The sequence below is a fragment of the Cibotium barometz genome, chromosome 11 (genome assembly GCF_041138505.1).
Source record: "Cibotium barometz isolate CiBa-2024 chromosome 11, ASM4113850v1, whole genome shotgun sequence".
Lineage (NCBI taxonomy): Eukaryota > Viridiplantae > Streptophyta > Polypodiopsida > Cyatheales > Cibotiaceae > Cibotium > Cibotium barometz.
Genome location: NC_141056.1, coordinates 12,116,411 through 12,138,944, shown reverse-complemented (window position 1 = coordinate 12,138,944; position 22,534 = coordinate 12,116,411). Strand labels below are relative to the sequence as shown.

Here is a 22,534-nt window from a genome sequence, read left to right as displayed (position 1 = left end):
GGAATTCCTCCTTAACAAAAGAAAGTGTACTGCCATGACTATGGATGATGCTGAGGTAGGATCATTGGAGGTGACATGCTCCAATTTGGTGGAGCAAGATGCATCAAGAAAATCTAGGAGAGAATAGAGGCTCTTAACCTTAATGAGGAAGACATTACAAGCATCGATGCACTAAAAGATGATGATACAACATCAAACAAGCAACAAAAATATGTGGATGAGGGTGATAATAAATTCCAAGATGAATATAAAGCCGAGTCATTGCGAAGAGTAGATGCTAAAATAAAAGGTAGAGTGTCATATACTTTTCTATCAAGGTTTTTTATCTATACTGGTACCCAATTTAAAGTCTTTTATCTTGCCTTGTAAGAGATGGATCAAGCAGAGACATCTCTCCATTCATCTATCACCACATCTTCACCTCTCCCTTTTTCCATATATACCCGTGTACTTCTCTCTTTTCTATCAAAGCAATCTAATCATTGAGTCCATTCATAGAGTCTAAGTTGTTGTGACTCTCTCTCTCTCTCTCTCTCTCTCTCTCTCTCTCTCTCTCTCTCTCTCTCTCTCTCTCTCTCTCTCCATACCAAGGCTGACATGAGCTATCATCCTCCTTAGGGTTTGAGCTTCATCCAACATTGGTATCAAAGCCACGTTCTCTCACGCTAATCCTCTTCCCTCACGCCAATCTTCCTTCCCTTGCAATAATCTTCTCATGCCCAATAGTTGTACTAAAAAACCCTAATTTTTGCAAAAACCCTAATTTATGAGTTGTAACCCTAATTTGAAATCTTTTATGTAGAAAATCTTTTCTAGCAATCTCATCGTATATTTGTTCCTCCTTGTCACATGCTCCTATGCATGATCTATTTGAAATAGATCAAAGCTTTACTACCTTGACTTTTATGGAAAAATAGCTTACACTTAGTGTAGACCAAGAGACAATGTTCTAGATGGGAGACTTAGCAAGTGATAACAAACCTATTTCAACAAAGCCCACCCTTCTGTCAAAACTACATCATTAATTGATCCCCCCTTATCAGCTCCTCTTATGCTACCACACTCTTTCAACGCGACCACAATTGGAGAAAAACCCTTATGCTCCATGCATTTAACACAATCCAAACCTTGCTCTCATTAGACATATCCTAGGATAAGTGCCTTTTAAGAGACATCATGCCAAAATATATCATGAAAGAATTTCCCTTTGTCAGCTACTCCTCTACTACCACACACTTTCAACATGCAAATGAGGGTGATTGTAATTGGAAAGACACTTGTGTTGCATCCATTTAAAACAGTTTAGTGCTTTCTCACTCAACATATCTCGTGATTAGTGCATTTCAAATGACCACATGCCAAGAAGGGACCTTCTCAAGTACTTGTCCTTATGCCAAAGCACTACACTTGGCATACATGTTTATCAGAGCATTGCAAAGCACAACATTATTTCTTGGCAAACCATGCGTAACAATCACATCATAAATTTGTGCCCTATACACGTCTACATATGCATTTGTGTATGTGTGTTTTTTTGTCAATTAAATCTTTTTCTAAGATTGGCCATTCTAACTACAATCAAGGAGCTACTCTCTCTTCACATTGCTCGTTATCCATGTGTCTCACTCTCTACCTCTTCAAGTTGCTCCATATCGATCTCTCTCTCTCTCTCTCTCTCTCTCTCTCTCTCTCTCTCTCACACACACACACACACACAAAGCAATCTCTTTATTTCTCTCTCTCTCTCTCTCTCTCTCTCTCTCTCTCTCTCTCTCTCTCTCTCTCTCATCCATTTAATGCTCCATTAATCTTTTATAAGAATAGTAGGAGATTAGTAGATGAAAGTTTACTCTAGAATCTTTCAACTCCTTCTTAGAACTATACTTGTGTTGTTTTGTGCCGAGCGAGGCTTTGATTATTTATATTTTTTTAGACGTGCTTGAATGGTAGTTAATATGTAGTTAAGTTTTTGTTGATGAGGTGACAACATATAATGTTGTTTGTATTCCATTTTGAAAACTATCATTTTCCAACTGTTCTTGAAAGGTTGATTAAGTTGTTGTTTCTTTTGTGGCATGTGCTAAGATAGAGATAATTGGTGTTATCTTTGCATTTCTCTTGTAGTGTAGTCACTGGTATGGGCTCAAAGTGCATCATTTCTTGTTGTATTTTGTAGCTTATGCGCTATCAAAAGTACATCGTTTTTTCTTAATAAAATTTTCTATTGATTTTTTTGTTAGGGATTTTCCAAAACTTTACCTTTAATATAGTGCAACAGATGTCTTATGGATTGTGAAAGAGTTGAATCTGTGAAAAAGGCAATTTCACATTGGGTGTGTAAGTGGTGTGATTGGCGTTAAATTTGCATAAATATCAAAAATGAACCTGGAAAAAACTTTCCTCGCCCAAAAAGCATAGGCGATTCCTCCATGAAAAATCTTCTAACGTAGTCAAGGGCCTTAACTAACCTTTGTATTCTGAACCCGCAGGTCATATGGCCGAATCAAAGGAGGAACTTGCACTTGGTTCATAGAGACCAACGCTTTTTTTTCCCATCGAAGAGGTACAGCCGTTGATTCTTTTCCATAGAACAAGGATTATCCTGCGACTTACGTCAACTATCGTAACTTGAACAGAATTGAATTTTATTATAGGAATCCATCAGTCCAACCTAACCCCATCCAATCCCATGGGTTAGCCAATCGCCCAACCACTGTATTTGATAGGATTATCCTGCGACTTACGTCAACTATCGTAACTTGAACAGAATTGAATTTTATTATAGGAATCCATCAGTCCAACCTAACCCCATCCAATCCCATGGGTTAGCCAATCGCCCAACCACTGTATTTGATAGGATCCATTATAAATATTTGGTTATGTTTTATCCCGGATATTAGGGAAAAGAGTTCCCAAGCCCCCTAGCCGGCTCTCATGCAAAAATTAAATAGACAAACCACTTACACACCTAAATAAACTTTTTCTTGTGCACATATGTGCTATGTGTGTACTACAACTATGGGTAAAAAAGATTTACACAACACTCCTTTGCAAGTGAATATTAATGCAATTCCACTCGTGTTTAAATATAGTAAGAATTCTACACTTTGTTTTCTAAAATTCTATGCATCCATGCACAACAACATGCTATGATATCTAGAAAACTAATTTTATAAAAACACTACACACACACACACACACACACACACACATATACATATACATATAAAACACATAAAATACATCCATGTATAACCACATCCTATAATATCTAGAAAACTAAATTTATAAAATATGTATGTATTCTACTATTTCTTTAAGTGTATAATTATACATTCCCATATTATACACACACAAACATCCATCCATCCATACATGCATGCATGCATATAGCCTCTCTCTCGCTCTCTGTCTACTCGAGCTTCACACACTCTCTCCCTCTCTCTCTACTTTGGTTCCAGTCTCTCTACTCGAGCTTCACTCTCTCTCTCTCTCTCTCTCTCTCTCTCTCTCTCTCTCTCTCTCCACATGTTGATCCTCGTGATGCTAAAGGTGAAGGATTAGTGGAACCGCTGAGAGAGGTGTAGTCGTTATTATCACCTAATCACGAGTTTAATGACCTAGTTAAAGCAATAGATGAAGCATTAATGACAACTGCAGCCTGCATGAGATACTTGATGTATGTTCTTCTCTTGTCAAGCAAAGATCCAAGCTGCTAAAAAAGTCTCTGTTAGAGTGCCACTTCAAGTGAGGAAGTTTAAACCTTCTATCTTCTACGACTCTTTAAAAGTTAGATGTAGCTCTCATGATGGTTCTACCCCACTGGTTTTGTAGCAGGTCTTGAGGCTACTCGCTCTCTCGATTGGTCCATGTATAGAGAATGTCAATCAACATACATACACAATGCCCATCAACAAACACACATTCGTCGCTACTTGATCCGCCATGTTAAGAAGCTCAATGTCACCACTATCTGAAAGATTGAGATGTCTTTCCTCCTCCAAGCACATGATTAAGAAAAAAAAAGTAGCTACCTCAAACCCCTCGGAAAGAAGAGAACCCTTGAGGGATCAAGTCCTAGCAGGGGGCTAGAGGGAGGTAACCAAGGATGCAACTTGCGAGTGATCAAGTCCTTTGATTTAGTTGTACATCTACAAAATTACCACTAGCCTTCTGCTTCCTCTAGAAAGCACTTCAAAAAGGCCCCAAGCATCGTGAGCATTCTTAAATCCTCCAAGGCCTTGTTCTCCTTCTCCTGCTTGTCATCATTCCGCTCAGCCTTCTTCCTCTGCACTCTCCTCCCCTGCCTCTGTCTCGTCGCCGCGAACCTAACTGCTAGGAGAAAGGTACATAATACAGAATATCAAGATTTATATATATCTTACAAATTCTATTATTTCAACAAGTGGACTGTCCACATATAGATTTCTATTATTTCAACACGTGGACTGTCCACGTATAGATTTGTTTTTGTTTTTAGAGACGGGGTCAGAGAAAAGCACCCTAGTCTCTGAGACTCTAGTAGAGAAACGCTTTTGTCATTAGCTTCGTCCAGGTATAGACTCACTCACTCGCTTGTTTATATAGTATAGATATAGATATAACTAGCTTGTTTCACTCGCTTGTTTATATAGTATAGATATAGATATAGATGGGGAGATTGTCAAGATGGGCTTATCAGAAAATGATGGCAGTGCCCTGGTTGACATGTACGCTAATCGTGGCTTAGTTGCTGATGCTCAGGCTGCGTTTGATAGGCTTGCACAGTTCATGATGCCGTCTCATGGACAACATTGATCGCAGGTTACGCAAAACGGGGGACTTGTGACGACGTCGTTTTGTGTGTCGTTTAAGCGACACCATAAACGATGCAAACTGCGACTAAAAATACGTCACAAAAATCACTACCATCTGTAAGCGATGTTTATAAATTTTCAAATGCTAGCATCGCTATATATCGTTTTTCTTTTTTGAGTGTATATGGCCGCGGGTCTCATTGCTCTAATCTCTCTCTCTCTCTCTCACTCTCTCTCTCTCTCACACACACACACACAGTACTCTCTCTCTCTCTCTCTCACAGACAACATACTCTCTCTCTCTCTCTCTCTCTCTCTCTCTCACATACACACAAAGGGTTCTCTCTTTCTCTTTCCCATAAAACATATTCACACAAAGGCGCCTCTCTCTCACACACACCAAGGGTTCCCTCTTTCTCTCTCTCATAAACATATTCACACAAAGGCGCCTCTCTCTCACACGCACACGTACACACCTCTCCCTCTCTCTCGCGCGCGCACACACACACACAAACGGCTCTCTCATCACACGCGCCCGCGCACACACAAATTAAGTACTCTCTCTCTCACACACACACACACAGGGCTGAGTCTCTCTCATTGGATTGAGACCGAGCGGACACAAACGGCTCTCACTCTACTGAATTCAATTAAGGCACGTCAAGCACAAAAACGGACAAAGACCACATAAACAGGGAGGTTTACTTGACCGGTAAGTACTGAACACTTAAACAATTGCATTTGTACACAATGTTGAAAACAATAAATGCTCATGAATATATATGTAAGCGTACAATGGTGCAGAAGGCCCTCTAGAAGTGATCACAAGTAGAAATGGTAGGTAGAATCTGGGGGAAACCAAAAGATACACAAAACATGTGGGTAACATAAATAAAAGCGCTATACAAAGTGCACATAAATATACACAAAATGGGGTTGAACCAAAATGTGGGAACAAGAATATAGAATGCACGGAGGATGTGGATCTAGTTGTCATCATCCTTGTCATCCTCATGATCATCACAAGAATATAGAATGCAAGGAGGATGTGGATCTAGTTGTCATCATCCTTGTCATCCTCATGATCATCGATCATCCTTCTGCTCCCGGTCTAGGCACTCCCTCTCCATAGCCCTACACCAATGGCAAGCTTCCGGTCTACCTCCTCCATGTCCTCGTCACTGTGCCATTCCTAATCAAAATTACTAACAAAAGGATCCCATGGAGGTGGTTGGGTCTTTAGATGCATATAGCCCTGGTACGTGGCTATCTCTATCGCTTGAGGGCCAGGCTTCCAACCATAGTCCTTCACCTTTTATTCATTTGTATGGCAATGGTCATACATATGGTTAAGTGCTTTTGGCCTGAATACATATGGCTATGCTTAAGCGCTTATGGCCTAAATGCATATGAATATGGCTTTGTTTATGGTTAAGCGCTCTTGACCTAATTGTTGATCGATAGAGCACTGCACGCCCACATCGTCCACACAAGTGCAAGGCACTACAAGTGGTGGGACTGGCCTCATCAATGGGGGAGTCTGGGTAGGACTGCGCTTGTCACTCCTATAAGCAAATAGATCAGCACAATGTCGTCCCAAAGTCGGCCAAGAGTTAACTTCTCAATATCTTGCCACAGAGCTCAAGTTGGCTACTTCAATTTTCTTTACTGCGTCGACACAACACCATCCGCTCATATAAGACCAATGTTGAAAGAAGAAAAGAATAACCCTTGCCACCTTCTCCTTGCACCCACAATTTGGTGTACCGATGCCTCTCCTCGCCTTAGACAAGTCCCAAAAGAGCCAATTATGCACCATACAAAATTAAGAAGGTCCTCGCATGTATGTTCAGTAAAGGAGCCAAATGCATTGTCCTTTCTGAAGCTGGCAATAATCCTATTGAGTGCAGCAATAATCCACCCACTACTGTACATCAACCCAGAAAATGTAGACTCTAGAAGGCCTTATCTTTTTCTCTCATCATTGCCCATAGCCATTCCCCAAAACGGACAAACTTGTTCTTTGGCAGACAATGCTATTACCACAACAATAGCCAATTAGAGGATCATATCATAAGCCTTAAACTCAACTCAGAGACTGCAGGTATTGGCATCATGCCAGAGGCTCAAGCAACCAGGTACCTGCCACAAAATTCCCAGTAGCATGTAAAGAGTGTCAAAAAACTTCTTACCTTCACATGCAAAAATGCTACAGACCAGAGAGCCTTAGAAGAGGGGCCTTAGGATCAACAACCCAAAGAAAACAAAGTCAACTTGATTCAATTTACAAATACCTATCTTCTTATTGAAATTCCATATAAAAGTGTCTGCTAATACAAGAAATCTAAACATTTCTTACCAGCCCACAACTGGGAAGTACAGCCCCAAAACGCTTCCTGTACATTTTTATTTCCATCCAAAACCAAGGCCAAACCATTTGAGATTGTGACCTTATACATTCTCCAATCTTTAAAGTTCCGATTGGACCTGCATAAAGCCACCTCAATGGCCAGTTCAAAAAACCTGTTGCTAGACACTTTAGGGCCCAAGAGGGGGGGCCTTCTTACATAAGACTACCACAAGTTACCATGGCTGACTACCTGCTGTACTGCATGTCAAAAAACCCATGCACCACAGCATCTGCTTCCATGGCCAATACAACTGAAAATGTAAAAACACCACCTCTCTGCCAGACTAGCTGTACCAGAAACCTACGGTTTCCAATCCAGATCTGCAATTCACTATCATGCAGACCTCTGCACTAGTTCTAGCAAGAAGCCGCTCTTATGTATTTAGACAACCTACTATCTGCAGTAATTTACATATGCAAAATCCTAACTGAAAATCAAACCTTTTCATAAAACCTATGATACCTTCTCTTGATAACTTTTTGTTGGTAAACTAAGCTAAGCTCTACCCCGTGAAACTAAAGTTTGCTAAAACATCTAAGTTTAGGTAACTACCGTGGTTAGGGTAATCTAAGTCGATCGAGTCAACCTCCTAGGAAGGGTCCAAGTTAAGCATCTTTCGCAAACTCTTTGTCGCAAAGGCTACATCCCTTGCCCCTCCATTTTCAGAAGCTACAAAGGTAGGGGCAGAAGACCCAAGAAAAGGCTGCTGCATATATACACTTGTGGAGTACTGCTTTACAAGAGGTGGTAATTCAAGGGAGGAAAACCTTGAATGTGGAAGACATAGCTTTGGAAGGGGTAGTGAGCTAGGGGACGGAGAAGACGTATAGGCGGGCCCTGCCCATCGCTCTTGGCAGGACAAAGACGCGGTGTTTTCCAAAAACCCATGGCTATGGGCATGTGGCCCTAGCTTTGAATCACTGAATGAGATATGCATCACTTTACTTCTGTACTGACCCAGTATATGTTTTGCCATTTGCGGCTCAGTTGATGTACGCCCAAGCCGTGCCAAGCCTCTAGACAACAAACTATCAGTCTCTTCAGTGTATTGCACAATCACAGCTTTGCAGGTCATATCATTCGCTTTGCCAGCTGCCTTTGGCGTACAAGGCTTTGCTGTCACCCTGGAAGGTGTAGAAGTAATCGATACTTGCGAACTCACCAAGTCATCAGGACCGCTATGCATTTTTTCCTTCACAACATTCTTTGGCTTCGATACTCCCACTTTTATGTTTGAGGGCTTACAACCTTCAGAGATGATTGATGTATAAACTCCATTTGTATACTTGGAAGCATCCTTTGGCTTACAAAGGGCTGCACTTTGACACACAGATCCACGCTTATCGGAGACTTCCACCACTTCAGTGTCCAAACCTCTATTTTTGAGTTTGGACCCATCCACTTTCATAGCTCCATTTTGAGCTGCTATGTACTTGTGTGTAACCCCCACGACCTCAATTTGAGGTCCCTTAACAGGTGAGTTCTTGGCCTGCTCAATTACAGATCCGGCCTTAGCCCCATCCAGCATCACAAAATGTGCAAGTAATTCCACTGCAGCTTCTCCCTGCTTTGGCCTTTGCAAGATCCTATAAGCAGGAGCATCAGGCGCCACTTTTGAAAGAGGGTTGCTATCCTTTTGCTCGGGAACTTTCCTTGCCTTGAAGTGCTTTGTCTCACTCCCCCTTCGGGATATGTTCATAGGTAAAGAGTGTGGGCCATGGCCGGGAAGAGGTAATAAGCCAGCTTCTTGACTTGGTCCAAGAGCAGGCAAATTTCTCTTAGATCTGGGGGCACATTCTGGAGGGTAGATCATCCCTGAGGTCTGGTGCTTAGATCGGCTTCTAGGTCGTAAGCAGTCTTGTGGCAACAGGACAGCAGTCCCCATACAAGCTCTTAAACAGCCAAACAACACTTCAAGAGGCAAGTTACAAGTAGCTTCAAAGCTGATTTGGTCTTTACCGCCGACAAGACAGGTCCTGTTAAAAGATTCCACAAAACACACAAATGATTTAGACTCTCGATTTGGCTTTCCGCCGCACCAGCATAATAAACAGCTTCTGGCATGATTCCAACAAGCATTTACCATGGCATTCTAGACACTGTATACGCATGTTTCATTGCAAATATATCGCATGCACATACACACTCCACTTTCAACAAACCATCACACAAATATACCTTATATATGAAAATACACAACATCCTTCATCATATGCATATACGCACTCTACAAACCGTCACACCAAAATCTGACATGTACATACCTTGTATGAAAATACACAAAATTACTAGATCTTCCATCTACCGTCAATTCAACATTTTCAGAAGCATACACACGGGGCGTACATACATACCCCATCAATTCAACATTTTCAGAAGCATACACACAGGGCATCTACCATCAATTCAACGTTTTCAGAAGCATACGCACAGGGTGTACACATAAAAGAGGCCAAGACAGTACTGTAGTTCCTCGCTAAAATGCCACATAACATCAAAAACAGCCCCTTAAACAGAATAATTGAACAGGCACGCCTAATTTATCATAAATTTGCCTCAGAGAGAAAAAAGATTCATAGGAGTACAGTGACTAACCTGTGAGATCACTTTGTAGGAGCTAAGAATGCAATTCTTCAGCGCTAGACTCTTCGTCCGCAGCCCAGAAACAACAGACAGGAGGAAAAAAACCCTAGATAACCTTACATATAGAGCTAAAAACTGCTACGAAGAGCTCCTTTTGAAAAAATCAGGAGCTCTGTTGCGCTGAGGAAAAACCCTAATCTATAAACAAACCGATGGGTGACTAGTAAGAGAGGGGAAACATGGAGATCTGAAGCATGGAGGAAGAGGGCTACTTTAAACAGGCAGCATCAAGCTATGAGACCTAACTAAAGCAAAACAAATCAAGACAAGCTTGTGGAAAGAAACGCAAGCTGCGTTTGCTCTTTCCTCCCTTGCTGTGTTGGACTGTACACCTGCGTAGGGGCACAAGATCACAGCTGAAGTATAAATCGGAGGAGAAGGCAACCCACTGTTCGCGAGAACACCGGCAGCTGCGGGTTCTCGCCGAGCCTAAAGACCGGGAATAACCGGTCAGAGGACTGGGTCCTCTCTGTACTACATTACACACACATCGCTAACTCACACACTGATTCTCTCTCTAGATCCCCATTCTCTCACACACTGATTCTCTCTCTAGATCCCCATTCTCTCTGATTTAGTGCCAAATCTCTCTCTCCATAGGATCTCGTATGGTTCACACATGCTTAAAAACAATTAACTGCATGATTAAAACGCATGCTTTAAAACGATTGTCGAATTACAAGCTGCCTTTTATTGAAAAAAAAAACCGATTGTCCGCATGCTTAAAACGATCATTGATTGCATGCTTAAAACGATCATTGATTGTTTATGTTCAAACGATTGATTACTGTTCAAACAATTGATTGATGTCAAACGATTGATTGTTGTTCAAATGATTGCATGCTTCAAACGATTGATTGTTGTTCAAATGATTGTATGCTTCAAACAATTGATTGATAAACATGATTGCATGCGGTTCAAAACAATTGCATGCTGTTCAAAACAATTGCATGCTATAGAAAACGATTGCAAGGTGTTAAAAACAAGTTGCATGCTTATAAGCCTCACAACGAATCTTTTATCTCTATGCATCTCTATGCGAGTGCATGGCATAGATGCATGGGAGCACTCTGACCAAGTCTACCCCTATCTTGCGTGAGGACCTTTTGTGTGTATGTGGGTTGTGTTTGTATCGTTGCCAAATTGTCTTGTTGCTCTCTTAAATCTACATGAGCTCTGCTATGGTGATGGGCAATTTCAGAGCAGAGGAATCCAATATGTCAAGCCAATTACGCTAAATTACATGGCCTACCCTCAATAGCAAAAATAAGGTACATATTTTGTCATATGTTCTCATGCAATATAAGGATAGATTGAAGGTATGGGAGGAAGTCAAGTGTTTACACTCGACACAAGGTTTAGATGGGGGTAATGGTAAGGGTGGGCAAATTAATAGAGTGCCTCCTTGCCACGCACTCGAATAGAAAGACAAAGATTCGTTGTGAGGCTTAAGAGATATATTTGTGATTTACACTCAGCACAAGGCTTTAGATGGCAAGGGTGGGGGAATTGATAGAGTGCCTCCTTGCCTATCATGGAGATTAGATTATTCCACAAATTAAATAATAAAAGAAATAAACCATAACATCATAGCATAATTTAAGAGCATGAAAATCAAAGAACACAAGATTGGGTGTAATCTCCCCCACAGACGTGTGTCGCTCCACTCCCACACGCGGTATTTAAATCATATTAATAAATTTAGCCCTTGGAGCCATAAATAGTATAGCTTTTCCAAAATTGGGATTTTTACAAAATTGAACCTTAGTCCAATGCTTTTAAAGCATCTCATCAAAACCGAACTCATGATCTATACTCAACATAGTCCACAATGTTAGATCACAATTACTTTGGAATCACTCACAAAAATAATTCTAGCAAATGGAAACCATTCACTACCATGCTTCACACATGAACCATGCACCACACAAAATTAATTGGATTCACTCCCATGATAAAATATTCTGAAAAATCTCACTCCCATGATAGTCCTCCTGTTTGAGAAAGACAACCGTCCTCGGTTGTAACTATCAGTACACACCAGTGATCAAACACATTAATCGTTCCCACATTAGATTCACAATGTCATTATGTATTTAAGGAATTCACTCTCACATAACCTTTACACGCGTCACACGTGTCATCGGAGTCACTCTCAATCAAACTCGTACATCGGATTCACTCACAATGTTTTCATACACGTCACACGTATTCAAAAAGTATACCACATATTTTACACATGTCACAGCTGGTTGGATTCACTCACAGCCAACTAGGGTCACCCTCATCGAGAATTAATTTAAAAGAGTTGATTGGATTCACTCACAACCAAATTAATTACACTTGGGTTGCCTAAGATATTCTTTTCACTTATTGGATCACCCAATGATAAATTAATTATCGTAACATTGCCATGCACTCGAATAGAGAGAAAAAGATTCGTTGTGAGGCTAAGAGAGAGATTTGTGATTTTTTTATTTGTATTGCACATTTGGATAAGGCATGTAAGACAGGTTTGTTACCATATTATAGTAGTGATGTGTGTGAACACACTTAGGACCGCCGGGGCACTTTTTCCCTCACTAGGAGGTTTTTTCCCCCGTGCATTGTATATACGCCCATTATCTTCTAGGGCTTGTTATCTTTCATTTTTGGCACTCATAATACACTACTGTGTTGTGCTCAAGCTTCCTCATCTTCTTGAAGTTGTGTGTGCATTCCTGCAACCCTAATTCCAACAATTGGTATCAGAGCAGGTTTCCTCCTCCCGGGCAGCATCACCGGCACCTGCCGCTTCATCTCCTCCGATTGCGACGAGGTTTCACGAGCGTCAGCAGGTTAGTATATGCCGTGGGAGAGCCCGTAGGGCTCAGTCATTTCAGAATTTTGATCTGAAGTCATTTCGCCCTCCGTTTTTGCATTCCAAGTACTGCGCAGGCAAAATCGTCCTACTGTGCAGATTTTCTGTCAAGATTGAAATCTGCAGGACAGGTGCCCATTCGTCTGTTTTGGGCTGTGCTACATAGCACAGGTCGATTTTATACAGGTTTTCCTCTTACAGACAGCATTTACATCTAGTAGTACAGTCATTGGCCATGGCTGACAACAATGATGTATTCCGCATGTTGGCTGCTGAGGATAAGTTGGATGGCACCAACTATCCATTGTGGGCATATATGATGCGACATGTATTGGTAGCAAAGGGGTTATGGAACATTGTGCAGGGTATTGATGCACGTCCTATTGTGGCTGGGAATGCTGCAAACACATCAGAAACAGGTACTGTTGATGATGGTGCAGGCACAAGTGCTGTAGCAGCTGTTCGAGAACCACCACTTTCAGCAGAGCAGATTCGTTGGGATGGTAGAGATGCGCAGGCTCATGCCTTGATTGCGCTGTCTGTCAAACGTACCATTATCCCACATATTCGCTCCTGCAGGACTTCTAAGGATGCTTGGGATGTACTTGCCACATTGTATCAGGCAAGAAATGAGGCTCGTGTTGCTTACCTCCGAAAACAGTTGGAGAGTGAGCATATGAACGAAGGTGATTCTATGGATAGCTTTTTGACAAAGATCAAGGATTTCAAAGAGCAGCTCATTTCTGCAGATGAAATCCTGTCAGACAGTTCACTTGTGCAGACTGTTTTGAATGGTTTACCAGATTCTTATCAGGGTTTTGCTTCCACTCTTCGCTTGATGATGAAAGGCAATCCCAATGCCTTATCATTTGAGGAGTTAGTTTCTGTTTTGCTGCAAGAAGACCAGTCAAGGCAAAACAGGAATATTATGCGTGTCGCAGATCAAGCTTTTGTTGCTAGTCAGAGAAGCGGGAAAGGTAAAGCTGGCTTTTCTTCTAGTAAGCAGAAATCTGCAAATGCTGCGCAACCAAAGAAGGAAGACAAAGATGAGAAGAAGGGTGACAAACAGAAGACATTTTGCAAGTACTGTAAGGGAAATGATCATGTCATCAAAGCGTGTCCTAAGCTGGCTGCGAAAGAGGCTAAGAAGAAAGAGGCTGGTATGGCTGTTGTTGCAGATGCCTCTCCTTCTAACAATGAATCTGCTAATGTTGTGCTAGATACAGAATGGGCATTCAATGCGCAGTGCAGTTATGACCCATCTTTGCATGACACATGTATGTCTGCAGTAGATTCAGATGTATGGTACTTTGACAGTGGTGCCACTAAGCATATCACCTCGCAGCGCAGTTTATTCACTTTCCTTGAGTCTGCTCCCACAGGGAATACTGTCACTTGTGCCAATAACTCCTCTTATCTCGTTAAAGGAGTTGGAAAGATTGTGCTGAATGTTGCAAATGGCAACACCTTTACACTTTTTGATGCATTGTATGTGCCAGGGATCAAAAAGAATCTGCTGTCAGTCTCCGCATTTGCCAAAACAGGTTTGGTTGTAAAATTTGTGGATGACAGATGTACTGTTCATGATCTCTCTTGTGGTGACATCATTGTAGCATCTGGTTCACTATGTCGAGGGCTGTATAAGCTCAATATGGATGGCAAATGTGTAGAGGATTCAGCATGTGCTATTATGGATACGCAGGCTATTTCAGATGCAAAACTGTGGCATGCACGTTTTGGTCATCTGAATTTTGCAAGTTTGCTGCGCCTGCAGAAATCTGAAATGGTGTCTTCTTTGCCTAAGCTTGAGGCACCTGTCAAGCATGTTTGTGAGGGCTGCATATTGGGTAAAATGCAGCGTGCTTCCTTTCCCAAAGATGGATCAGTGAGAGCTGAACGCAGATTGCAGCTTGTTCACAGTGATGTTTGTGGTCCCATGCAAACTCCATCATTTGGAAACTACCTTTACTTCGTGACTTTCATTGATGATTTTACCAGGCATGCATGGGTATATCCTTTGAAGGCAAAGTCCGAAGTGTTTTTGTGCTTCAAACAGTTTTTGGTTATGGCTGAAAATGTGTCACAAAGTAAGATGGGCACCCTCCGTTCAGATCGAGGGGGGGAGTATATGTCTTCAGAATTTAATGCATTTCTGGTTGAGCGTGGGATAAAACACCAATGTACAGTGCCGTATACACCACAGCAAAATGGTGTGGCTGAGAGAAAAAACAGGTCTCTCATGGAAATGGCAAGATGTATGGTTAAGAGTCAAAGTCTACCACATGGTTTTTGGCTTGAGGCTGTCATGTGTGCCACTTATGTACTAAACAGGTGTCCCACCAAAGCATTACAGGTTGTCACTCCATATGAGGCTTGGCATGGCCGCAAGCCATCTGTTGGCCATTTACGTGTTTTTGGTTGCCTGGCATATGCATTAGTGCCTGTGCAACATCGCAGAAAATTGGATGACAAAGCTGTCAAATGTATTTTTGTTGGATATAGTGCTGAGAGCAAAGGCTATCGTTTGTATCATCCACAGACAAAGCGCATTTTGGTTAGCCGTGATGTTGTATTTGTGGAAGATGCAGTTCAGCCCTTGGTTTCATGTACTAAGGAGACAGATATCAGCTCACGTGATGTCTATGATACATTGTTGCCTCTTTTCAGTGGTGCACAGTCAAGTGCAATACCTCATGAGGCAGTTTTTCAGCCTATGCAGGTTTTAAATGATGGCACAGATCAGCCTATATCTGATGCAGATGTGCATGATGCACTTGAGGATGAGAGACAAGAGATTGAGGGCTCTAAAAACATGCCTAGATGGCTGGTGCAGACTTTGCGTGACAGCAAGTTGGATGCCCCTTTGTCTAGTCGCACTCGTTCTGGCTCTCATGGTGCCTCTTATGCGTCAGATTGTTATGCATTGGCTGTTTCTAGTATGTGCGATGAAAGTGAGCCTGTTTCATTTGATGAGGCACAAAGTTCAGAAAATTGGATGGCTGCTATGCAAGCAGAATACGATGCTATTATGAAGAATGGTACATGGTCTTTATGTGACTTGCCCCCTGGCAAGAAGGCCATTGGCACTAAGTGGGTATACAAATTGAAGCGTAAGCCTGATGGCACAGTGGATCGCCATAAGGCTAGGCTTGTTGCAAAAGGTTATGCTCAAGAGAAGGGCATTGATTTTGATGAGACTTTTGCTCCCACATGTCGTATGACCACTGTTCGTAGCATCTGTGCACTAGCAGCTCATAATGGTTGGAATGTACATCAGCTGGACATAAAGACTGCGTTCTTAAATGGAGATTTGCATGAGGAGGTGTATGTATCGCAGCCTCGTGGTTTTGTTCAAAGAGGGCAGGAAAACAAAGTGTGCAGGTTAAAAAAGGCTTTATATGGTTTAAAGCAAGCTCCACGAGCTTGGTATGAAAAAATACATGCATATTTGACTGCACATGGGTTTCAGAATAGTCCAACAGAAAGCACTTTGTATGCTAAACGTGTGGATGGTGTACATCTAATCATTGCTCTCTATGTCGATGACATGCTGCTCACAGGACCAAATGAGAGTCATATTGCTGATTTTAAGGCTGATTTGAATGCCTCTTTTGAGATGTCAGATTTGGGGCATTTGCATCATTATTTGGGGATACAATTTAAGCAGTGTGATGGAGGTATTGCTTTGTGTCAGACAAAATATATTGAAACATTGTTGCGGAGATTTGGCCTTGAAGACTGCAAGCCTATTGCTACTCCAATGGAGACAGGTTTGAAGTTGAGTCTTCATGATGCTGGAGATCACTTTGATGTCACACTCTATCAGACAGCTGTTGGTTGCCTCATTTATGTATGCATTACAAGGCCAGACATTCAGTTTGCAGTCTCACAGGTGAGCAGATTTATGCATAGCCCAGGCATTAAGCATTGGCAGGCAGTGAAGCGTATCTTTCGCTATTTGAGTGGTACTCGGCATCTTGGGTTGTTTTATCCCAAGGGGGGATCATTGCCGCCAGATTTACATGCTTTTTCAGATTCTGACTGGGCTGGTTGTTATGACACACGCGTGTCCACGAGTGGTTTTTGCTTCATGCTTGGAAGCTCATGCATATCATGGTTGAGCAAGAAGCAGCCTACTGTGGCCACTTCTAGTTGTGAAGCTGAGTACAGGGCAGCTTTCACAGCTACGGTTGAGTGTGTGTGGCTCAGACGCCTTATGGCTGATTTGGGTGTTGGGCAGCCATCTGCCACCACCATCTTCACTGACAGTCAGAGCGCATTGGCAGTTGCGCGGAACCCAGTGTTCCATGCTCGTACGAAGCACATTGAGGTGCACTACCATTATGTCAGGGAGAGACTCTCTGCAGGAGAGATCAGTTTGGCTTATGTGCCAACACAGGATAACCTTGCAGACCTTTTCACAAAGGCTCTGCCTCGTGAGAAGTTCGAAGCTTTTCGCAAAGCTTTGGGCTTACTCCCTTTTGTGGATTCGTCCACATAGCTAGACACTTCCCTATACATGAGTGCTAGCTCTTGTTCACCGCATCACTCCAGGGGGGATTTGTTACCATATTATAGTAGTGATGTGTGTGAACACACTTAGGACCGCCGGGGCACTTTTTCCCTCACTAGGAGGTTTTTTCCCCCGTGCATTGTATATACGCCCATTATCTTCTAGGGCTTGTTATCTTTCATTTTTGGCACTCATAATACACTACTGTGTTGTGCTCAAGCTTCCTCATCTTCTTGAAGTTGTGTGTGCATTCCTGCAACCCTAATTCCAACAAGGTTATCATAAGGGTATCACTTGCCACTTCTTGAACTTGCCACTTCTTGAATGATAAGTAGAGTGAGCCTATGCAGATAGATCCAATACTATTCCTAGTAACAAAAGAGGAGCACCTTCCTAGGCCATGCATGCTACAAATGTACAAAGCCCGTAGGAGGATGATTGTGAGGAGTACGTGCCTCTTCTCAAGAGGCTGCAAGGTACAAGGGCAACATAGGATCAATTTCTTTTATTGACATGATGACTACTCCTTGGGGGGGCTTAATAGATAAAATTAAGATCGTTGCTCATAAAGAGAATGCGTCATTGCTGACGGTGAATATCCCATGAATGGAACACTCTTCTAATATTGCAACAACTTAGAATATCAGCCCAACAAACCAAAGTGACGTTAGCAATACAAAGAGGGCAAAGGTGAGCCCTGTAGTGTGAGATGATTCCACAACGTTCACGCTTCTCACATGATACAAGGAGGTATGGTCACATATTAAGAAGGGGAATTTACAAGCCAACGACATGAAGAAACTGTCAAATGCACTGAACTTGGACACTAATGGCGCTTACAACCTAGATCAAATGAGGAATATAATAAGCACTTGAAGAAAGTTTGCACAAGAAAGAAAGAACGAAGCAGAACTCATCTGGAGCAACACCAACTTCTTGGGAGTTCTATGAGTTTTGTAATGCTATGTGGAGTAGTACTCCTAAATGCTATGGATTGCATGGGGATATTGATAGTGAAGTACCACAAACTGAAGTATCACAACAAGTAACACCAACTGAAATAGCTAGTGAAGATGAGAATGAACCATAAGTACATGCAACCAACACAACAGACTTGGAAGAGCCGTTTCCAGGTGTAGCTAATGTAGTCAATTTGGAAGGGGCGAAGGGGAAGAATGCAAAGGTATCAAAGAAATCAACACTGGCCAATCTTGCTCGCACGATGGGCGATGGGTTGCAGGGATGTGTGAGACTATTCACGAGGTTGAAGAGAAGCGTAATGTGACATTGTGACAATTGGAGGAGAATAGAATTGCATTAGAGGAATGGCTCATGCGGATTAAAGGGGAAGAGGAAACAAAACACCAACAAACTTATCTTGGTACTCAACTTGAAATAGAGAAGCTTTTGAACAAAGCTAGGTAATAGTGAGTTTTTAATCCTTTGTTATATCCTTCACTAACAATAGCGTCATTGCTTCAGGTAATGTTCTTAAATTATTTTCAACGTTGTGTAGACTACTTGGATCTTCGCCACAGGTAACAACTTCATACATGTACGGAACTGCATCCTTCTTAGTCATGGATCCGTATGTGTTTATGTGGCTGATGTGGGATTGTAGAACCAATCAAAGTATGTCTATGTATCGATGCTCATCTACTTTGCCTCATTTGCATGAGTTTGGGTCGTTGAGTAGGTACATGCTTGTCATTAGTTGCCTTACAATGTTTTCCATCTTGTTAGTGTTTTTGGAGAAGGAGGGTTGGAGGTATGGGCTGAGGGTGTGGTGGTGCTTTCCACAACAAGAGACCTTTTGGCGAGCCATCCACTCCAACATTGGGTTCGAGGCTCGATTAGAGAATCAACACAAGTTCTTATGTCGTACGAGTCTTTTCATGTGTTGCTTGCATTGATAGAGCCTCATTTGCCTTGCTCCAATAATTTAAAGATTGTTCGAGACCCCATATCAAGTGAGCTTGCATTCGCCTCGAAGGTTATGGAGATTAGCACATGGACATTCATCCACTAGCGTGTCCCAGTTGTTTGGTGTGGGTGAGTCAACAATTTGTAAGTATATGGGTATCGTTGTGGATTTCTTGTATACACGGGAAATGTTTAAGAGACATGGTATTAGTGTACCACATGGTGACCGTCTAGAACATATCCTATCTGAGTTTGAAGCTTTGACATCTTTGCCTAACATGTATGGTGCTGAAGATGGTTCTCACATCAAGCTTACGGAAGCCACCAAAAAGGTATTTCCCAGCCCAATATATGTGTAGACATGGATTCCCTAGTATTAGACTACAAGGTATTGTGGACTCTAGGAAGATATTCTGGAGTATCGTATGCAATGCTTCGATGACTCGATACACTTTAAAGGGTGTAGGCTTTATGGACGCTTAAAGAGAAGAGAGGTACTTGATATCCCTAGGTTGCAATTGCAAGGAGAGTCCATATGGCCTTATATTGTGGCTGATTATGCATATAAGTCCACTACTTTCTTGGTCAAACCTTATAGATCAAAGACCGGAGAACACTTATAAGAGAAAATAATTTTTGATAAATATTTGTCAAAAGGTAGAGTAAAGGTAGAAAATGCTTTTGGAAAATCGTTGGAATATTATAAGGGACTTAAATGTGGCTATGAATGTAGTCTCTGGAATTTGTAAGCTGTTGACAAACGCCGGCCCGGTCACTGTTTGGCCGGACCGGACACTGTTTGGCCGGACCGGACCGTCCGTCCGGAGGACATTCTATCTGTATTGGCCAGCTCAGCCAGCATGTCCACCCTGGATAGAAAAGAGCAAAGGGGTTGTCCAATCAAAGCAAAGCCTTGAGGATGAGCTTTCCCTCCGTCCGCATTCTTCACACGCGCTGAGCTTCTTCTCACCACACTCGTACCCTAATTGCAGCACGCTGTACATCGAGCAATGGCGAGCTCTGTGGCGTCAATCTCGCTCTCCTCTGTAGCTGCGGTTTCTGCATCATCGCTCTCTGCTGCAAATGTGGTGCCAAGCCGCCTGCAATGTCGTCCTCTCTCATCTTCTGCAGCTCCCTTTCGCCTCTGCGTCCGTGCGGCCGAGGTGGCAGCCCCTGCTGCGGACGCAGCCGTTGAGAAGCCCAAGCCCATCGGCCCTCCTCGTGGCTCTAAGGTTAGCTTGATTATGCCTATCATATCTTTCATGTCGCTTTGGTGCAAGCGCTTCTGCATGCATTTGTTAATGTCTGTATCAGTCAGATTCAAGTTAGCATGTCGCTGCGATAAGAAGCATCAAGCGACGGGGAAGCCCTCCGCCCCCCTCCCCCCATAGAGTTTTGAAGAGTGCTGGGGCATGAACGTGGTCAGGCCTCCATGTGATGTGATTGGTGCAGAGAGGTGGAGGAAAGACAGAAGAGGCATTTGTTCTCATAGGATTTGGGAAGCTGCTTTCTCGGAGAAAGATGGAGGATGAGTTACTGTGCATGTGGCTGGGGGGGCACATGGAGGTGGGAAGGCTCTACGCTTGTGCGAAGTGCCACGTGCAGTACTACCATGTGCTCTACCAATAGGGACTGGCCGACACTTGTTCACATCGAGGGAAGGGATGGACGTGTTGCCAAGGTTTGATGGAGGTGATGCACATGTGAACTGTTGTGATGGAGTGTAGTGGACTGCGGCCGTCTTGTTCGTACGTAAGAGTCTCCAAGGCCTCGGTTGCTGTAGACTTGAACAGTTCTATTGGGAAACCATGCCTAATTTTATCTTGGTCTGGTGGCTCCCTCAGTCTTTTTTGTCCGCCTTGTCGCTTTGTCTTTCAACCTTTTCTTGAGTATAAGAAGTGCGTATGTGTATGAAGCTACTCTGATTATCGATCACTATTCTGAGCTTCCAAGAGGAGGTTCTAATCCGGAAAGCTGTCTTACCAGAGTTTTGGGTCCTCTACACTCTATCACCAACACGTGCAGGTTTTTTGCATGTCTTCCGATGGCAATTGAAGTGAAATGCCTCAGCCCTTGGTTGTGTACAAAGGCCTTTTGCGGTACAGTAATAGGTCTGTATGTGTCAAAGGAATGTGGATTTCTTTACGTCTAGGCATATGTTGATGAATCTACCTTAGGTTTGTCAAATGGTGTAGGGGCTTGCTAGTTTTTGGATCTTTACTGTAAAGTTGCTTATCTCTAGATCTGTTGTGCAGGTGAAGATCTTAAGGCCAGAGTCATACTGGTTTAATGGAGTAGGCACCGTGGTTGCTGTTGATCAGGTACTTCAATCTTCCTGACTAATTAGGTAGTATGCTGTTTTATCAAATCTAGGTGGTTGGCTAGCCCTTGTGTTATGGTGGTTTGGGAGTTACCTTTGTCTGGCTAGGATTGATTGTAATGTTCTCCGGCCAGGCAACCATCTATTATTGAATCCCCACATGCCCATCACTGTTGTTTTACAGCTTGCCAGGCTAGTTTGTTTTTTCAGTGTGATTTTTGGTTGGTGACTGTTATGGACTTTGTTAGCTTACAGTTTTTGGATTGATCTGACAGGCCCCTGGTGTCCGATATCCAGTAGTTGTTCGGTTTGAGAAGGTGAACTATGCCAACATCTCTACAAACAATTATGGGCTGGATGAGATTACGCAAGTGTAGTAAGGATGGTTTGGAGGGCTTAGCATGCTTTGCTAGAGCTTGTATATCTGAACTATGGCATACAATTAATTTTTTTTGGGTGTTAAATTCTGTGATTTGAACTGATGGCAAGGCTGTGTTTAGTCTAAAGAGTCTAAGCATTTATGCACCGAGACATGTGGAGAGTTGGCATGTCGTTTCAGATGGTTTAGTCTTTATTTCAAAGGAGTGATTTAGCAGTTGAAGTTAGTTTTTAGCAATGCAGTGAATTTATGTGAGGTAATGGCTGTGGTAACCTCCTTGATTATGGTGTAGATGATGGAAAATGGCATTTGCGGTTTATATGACTAAAACTGCATTTTGCAGTAACTCATGCTGGACAGGGAGTGATGAAATGGCACTGGTAGGCTTAAATTTTAGGGACCTACTTTATAGTGTTGTTGCCTGACTGCTATTGGATTCTTCATTGTTAGTCAGGACTGGAGATTTACCTTTTGCTGGTTTCTTTCTCATTGTGATACATATCTGGGGAAATTGAAGAGGGAGTTTTTGTCAGCATCGGTAAGACTTTTCCTGCTATTGTCAAGCTTTATATGTTCCGACTTCGTTAGCTTAGAGGGGGTAGTATATGAATCTCTGTACCTGCTATTCAAGTAGGTCAGTGTCTACACAAGCAGCAGATATAATGCCAAACACAGCACAACTTGCTTCT

The 22,534-nt window shown here is 42.4% G+C and overlaps 2 protein-coding genes across 3 annotated transcripts; one reads left to right on the top strand and one right to left on the bottom strand.

The window, feature by feature from the left end:
* Positions 1-5,545: 5,545 nt before the first annotated feature.
* On the bottom strand, positions 5,546-10,485 carry LOC147633758 (uncharacterized). Of its 2 annotated transcripts, XR_015266923.1 has the most exons (3): positions 9,803-10,322; positions 7,156-9,183; positions 5,546-6,938 (listed from the first exon to the last, which is right to left on the bottom strand). XR_015266923.1 is itself a non-coding variant. In XM_086804787.1 (2 exons), exon 2 carries the CDS (start codon positions 9,090-9,092, stop codon positions 7,797-7,799), a length of 1,296 nt encoding a protein of 431 aa, XP_086660913.1. In that variant the 5' UTR covers positions 9,093-9,183; positions 9,803-10,485; the 3' UTR covers positions 7,071-7,796. The 2 variants fall into 2 exon arrangements, 1 of the variants encoding a protein (XP_086660913.1); XM_086804787.1 differs by lacking the exon at positions 5,546-6,938 and having other exon boundaries at positions 7,071-9,183; positions 9,803-10,485.
* Positions 10,486-20,044: 9,559 nt separating this feature from the next.
* Positions 20,045-21,972, top strand: LOC147633757 (photosystem I reaction center subunit IV, chloroplastic-like). Its single transcript, XM_086804786.1, has 3 exons — positions 20,045-20,378; positions 21,402-21,467; positions 21,742-21,972. The coding sequence occupies exons 1-3, from the start codon at positions 20,157-20,159 to the stop codon at positions 21,841-21,843; spliced, it is 390 nt and encodes a 129-aa protein (XP_086660912.1). The 5' UTR covers positions 20,045-20,156; the 3' UTR covers positions 21,844-21,972.
* The last annotated feature ends 562 nt before the right edge of the window (positions 21,973-22,534 follow it).

Excerpts from the sequence above, each read along its gene's own strand:
- LOC147633758 (XM_086804787.1), bottom strand. The coding sequence starts at position 9,092 with ATGGGGACTGCTGTCCTGTTGCCACAAGACTGCTTACGACCTAGAAGC.
- LOC147633757 (XM_086804786.1), top strand. The coding sequence starts at position 20,157 with ATGGCGAGCTCTGTGGCGTCAATCTCGCTCTCCTCTGTAGCTGCGGTT. Across the intron at positions 20,379-21,401 it reads GCCCTCCTCGTGGCTCTAAG|GTGAAGATCTTAAGGCCAGA; the intron begins GTTAGCTTGATT and ends TCTGTTGTGCAG. Across the intron at positions 21,468-21,741 it reads CCGTGGTTGCTGTTGATCAG|GCCCCTGGTGTCCGATATCC; the intron begins GTACTTCAATCT and ends TTGATCTGACAG.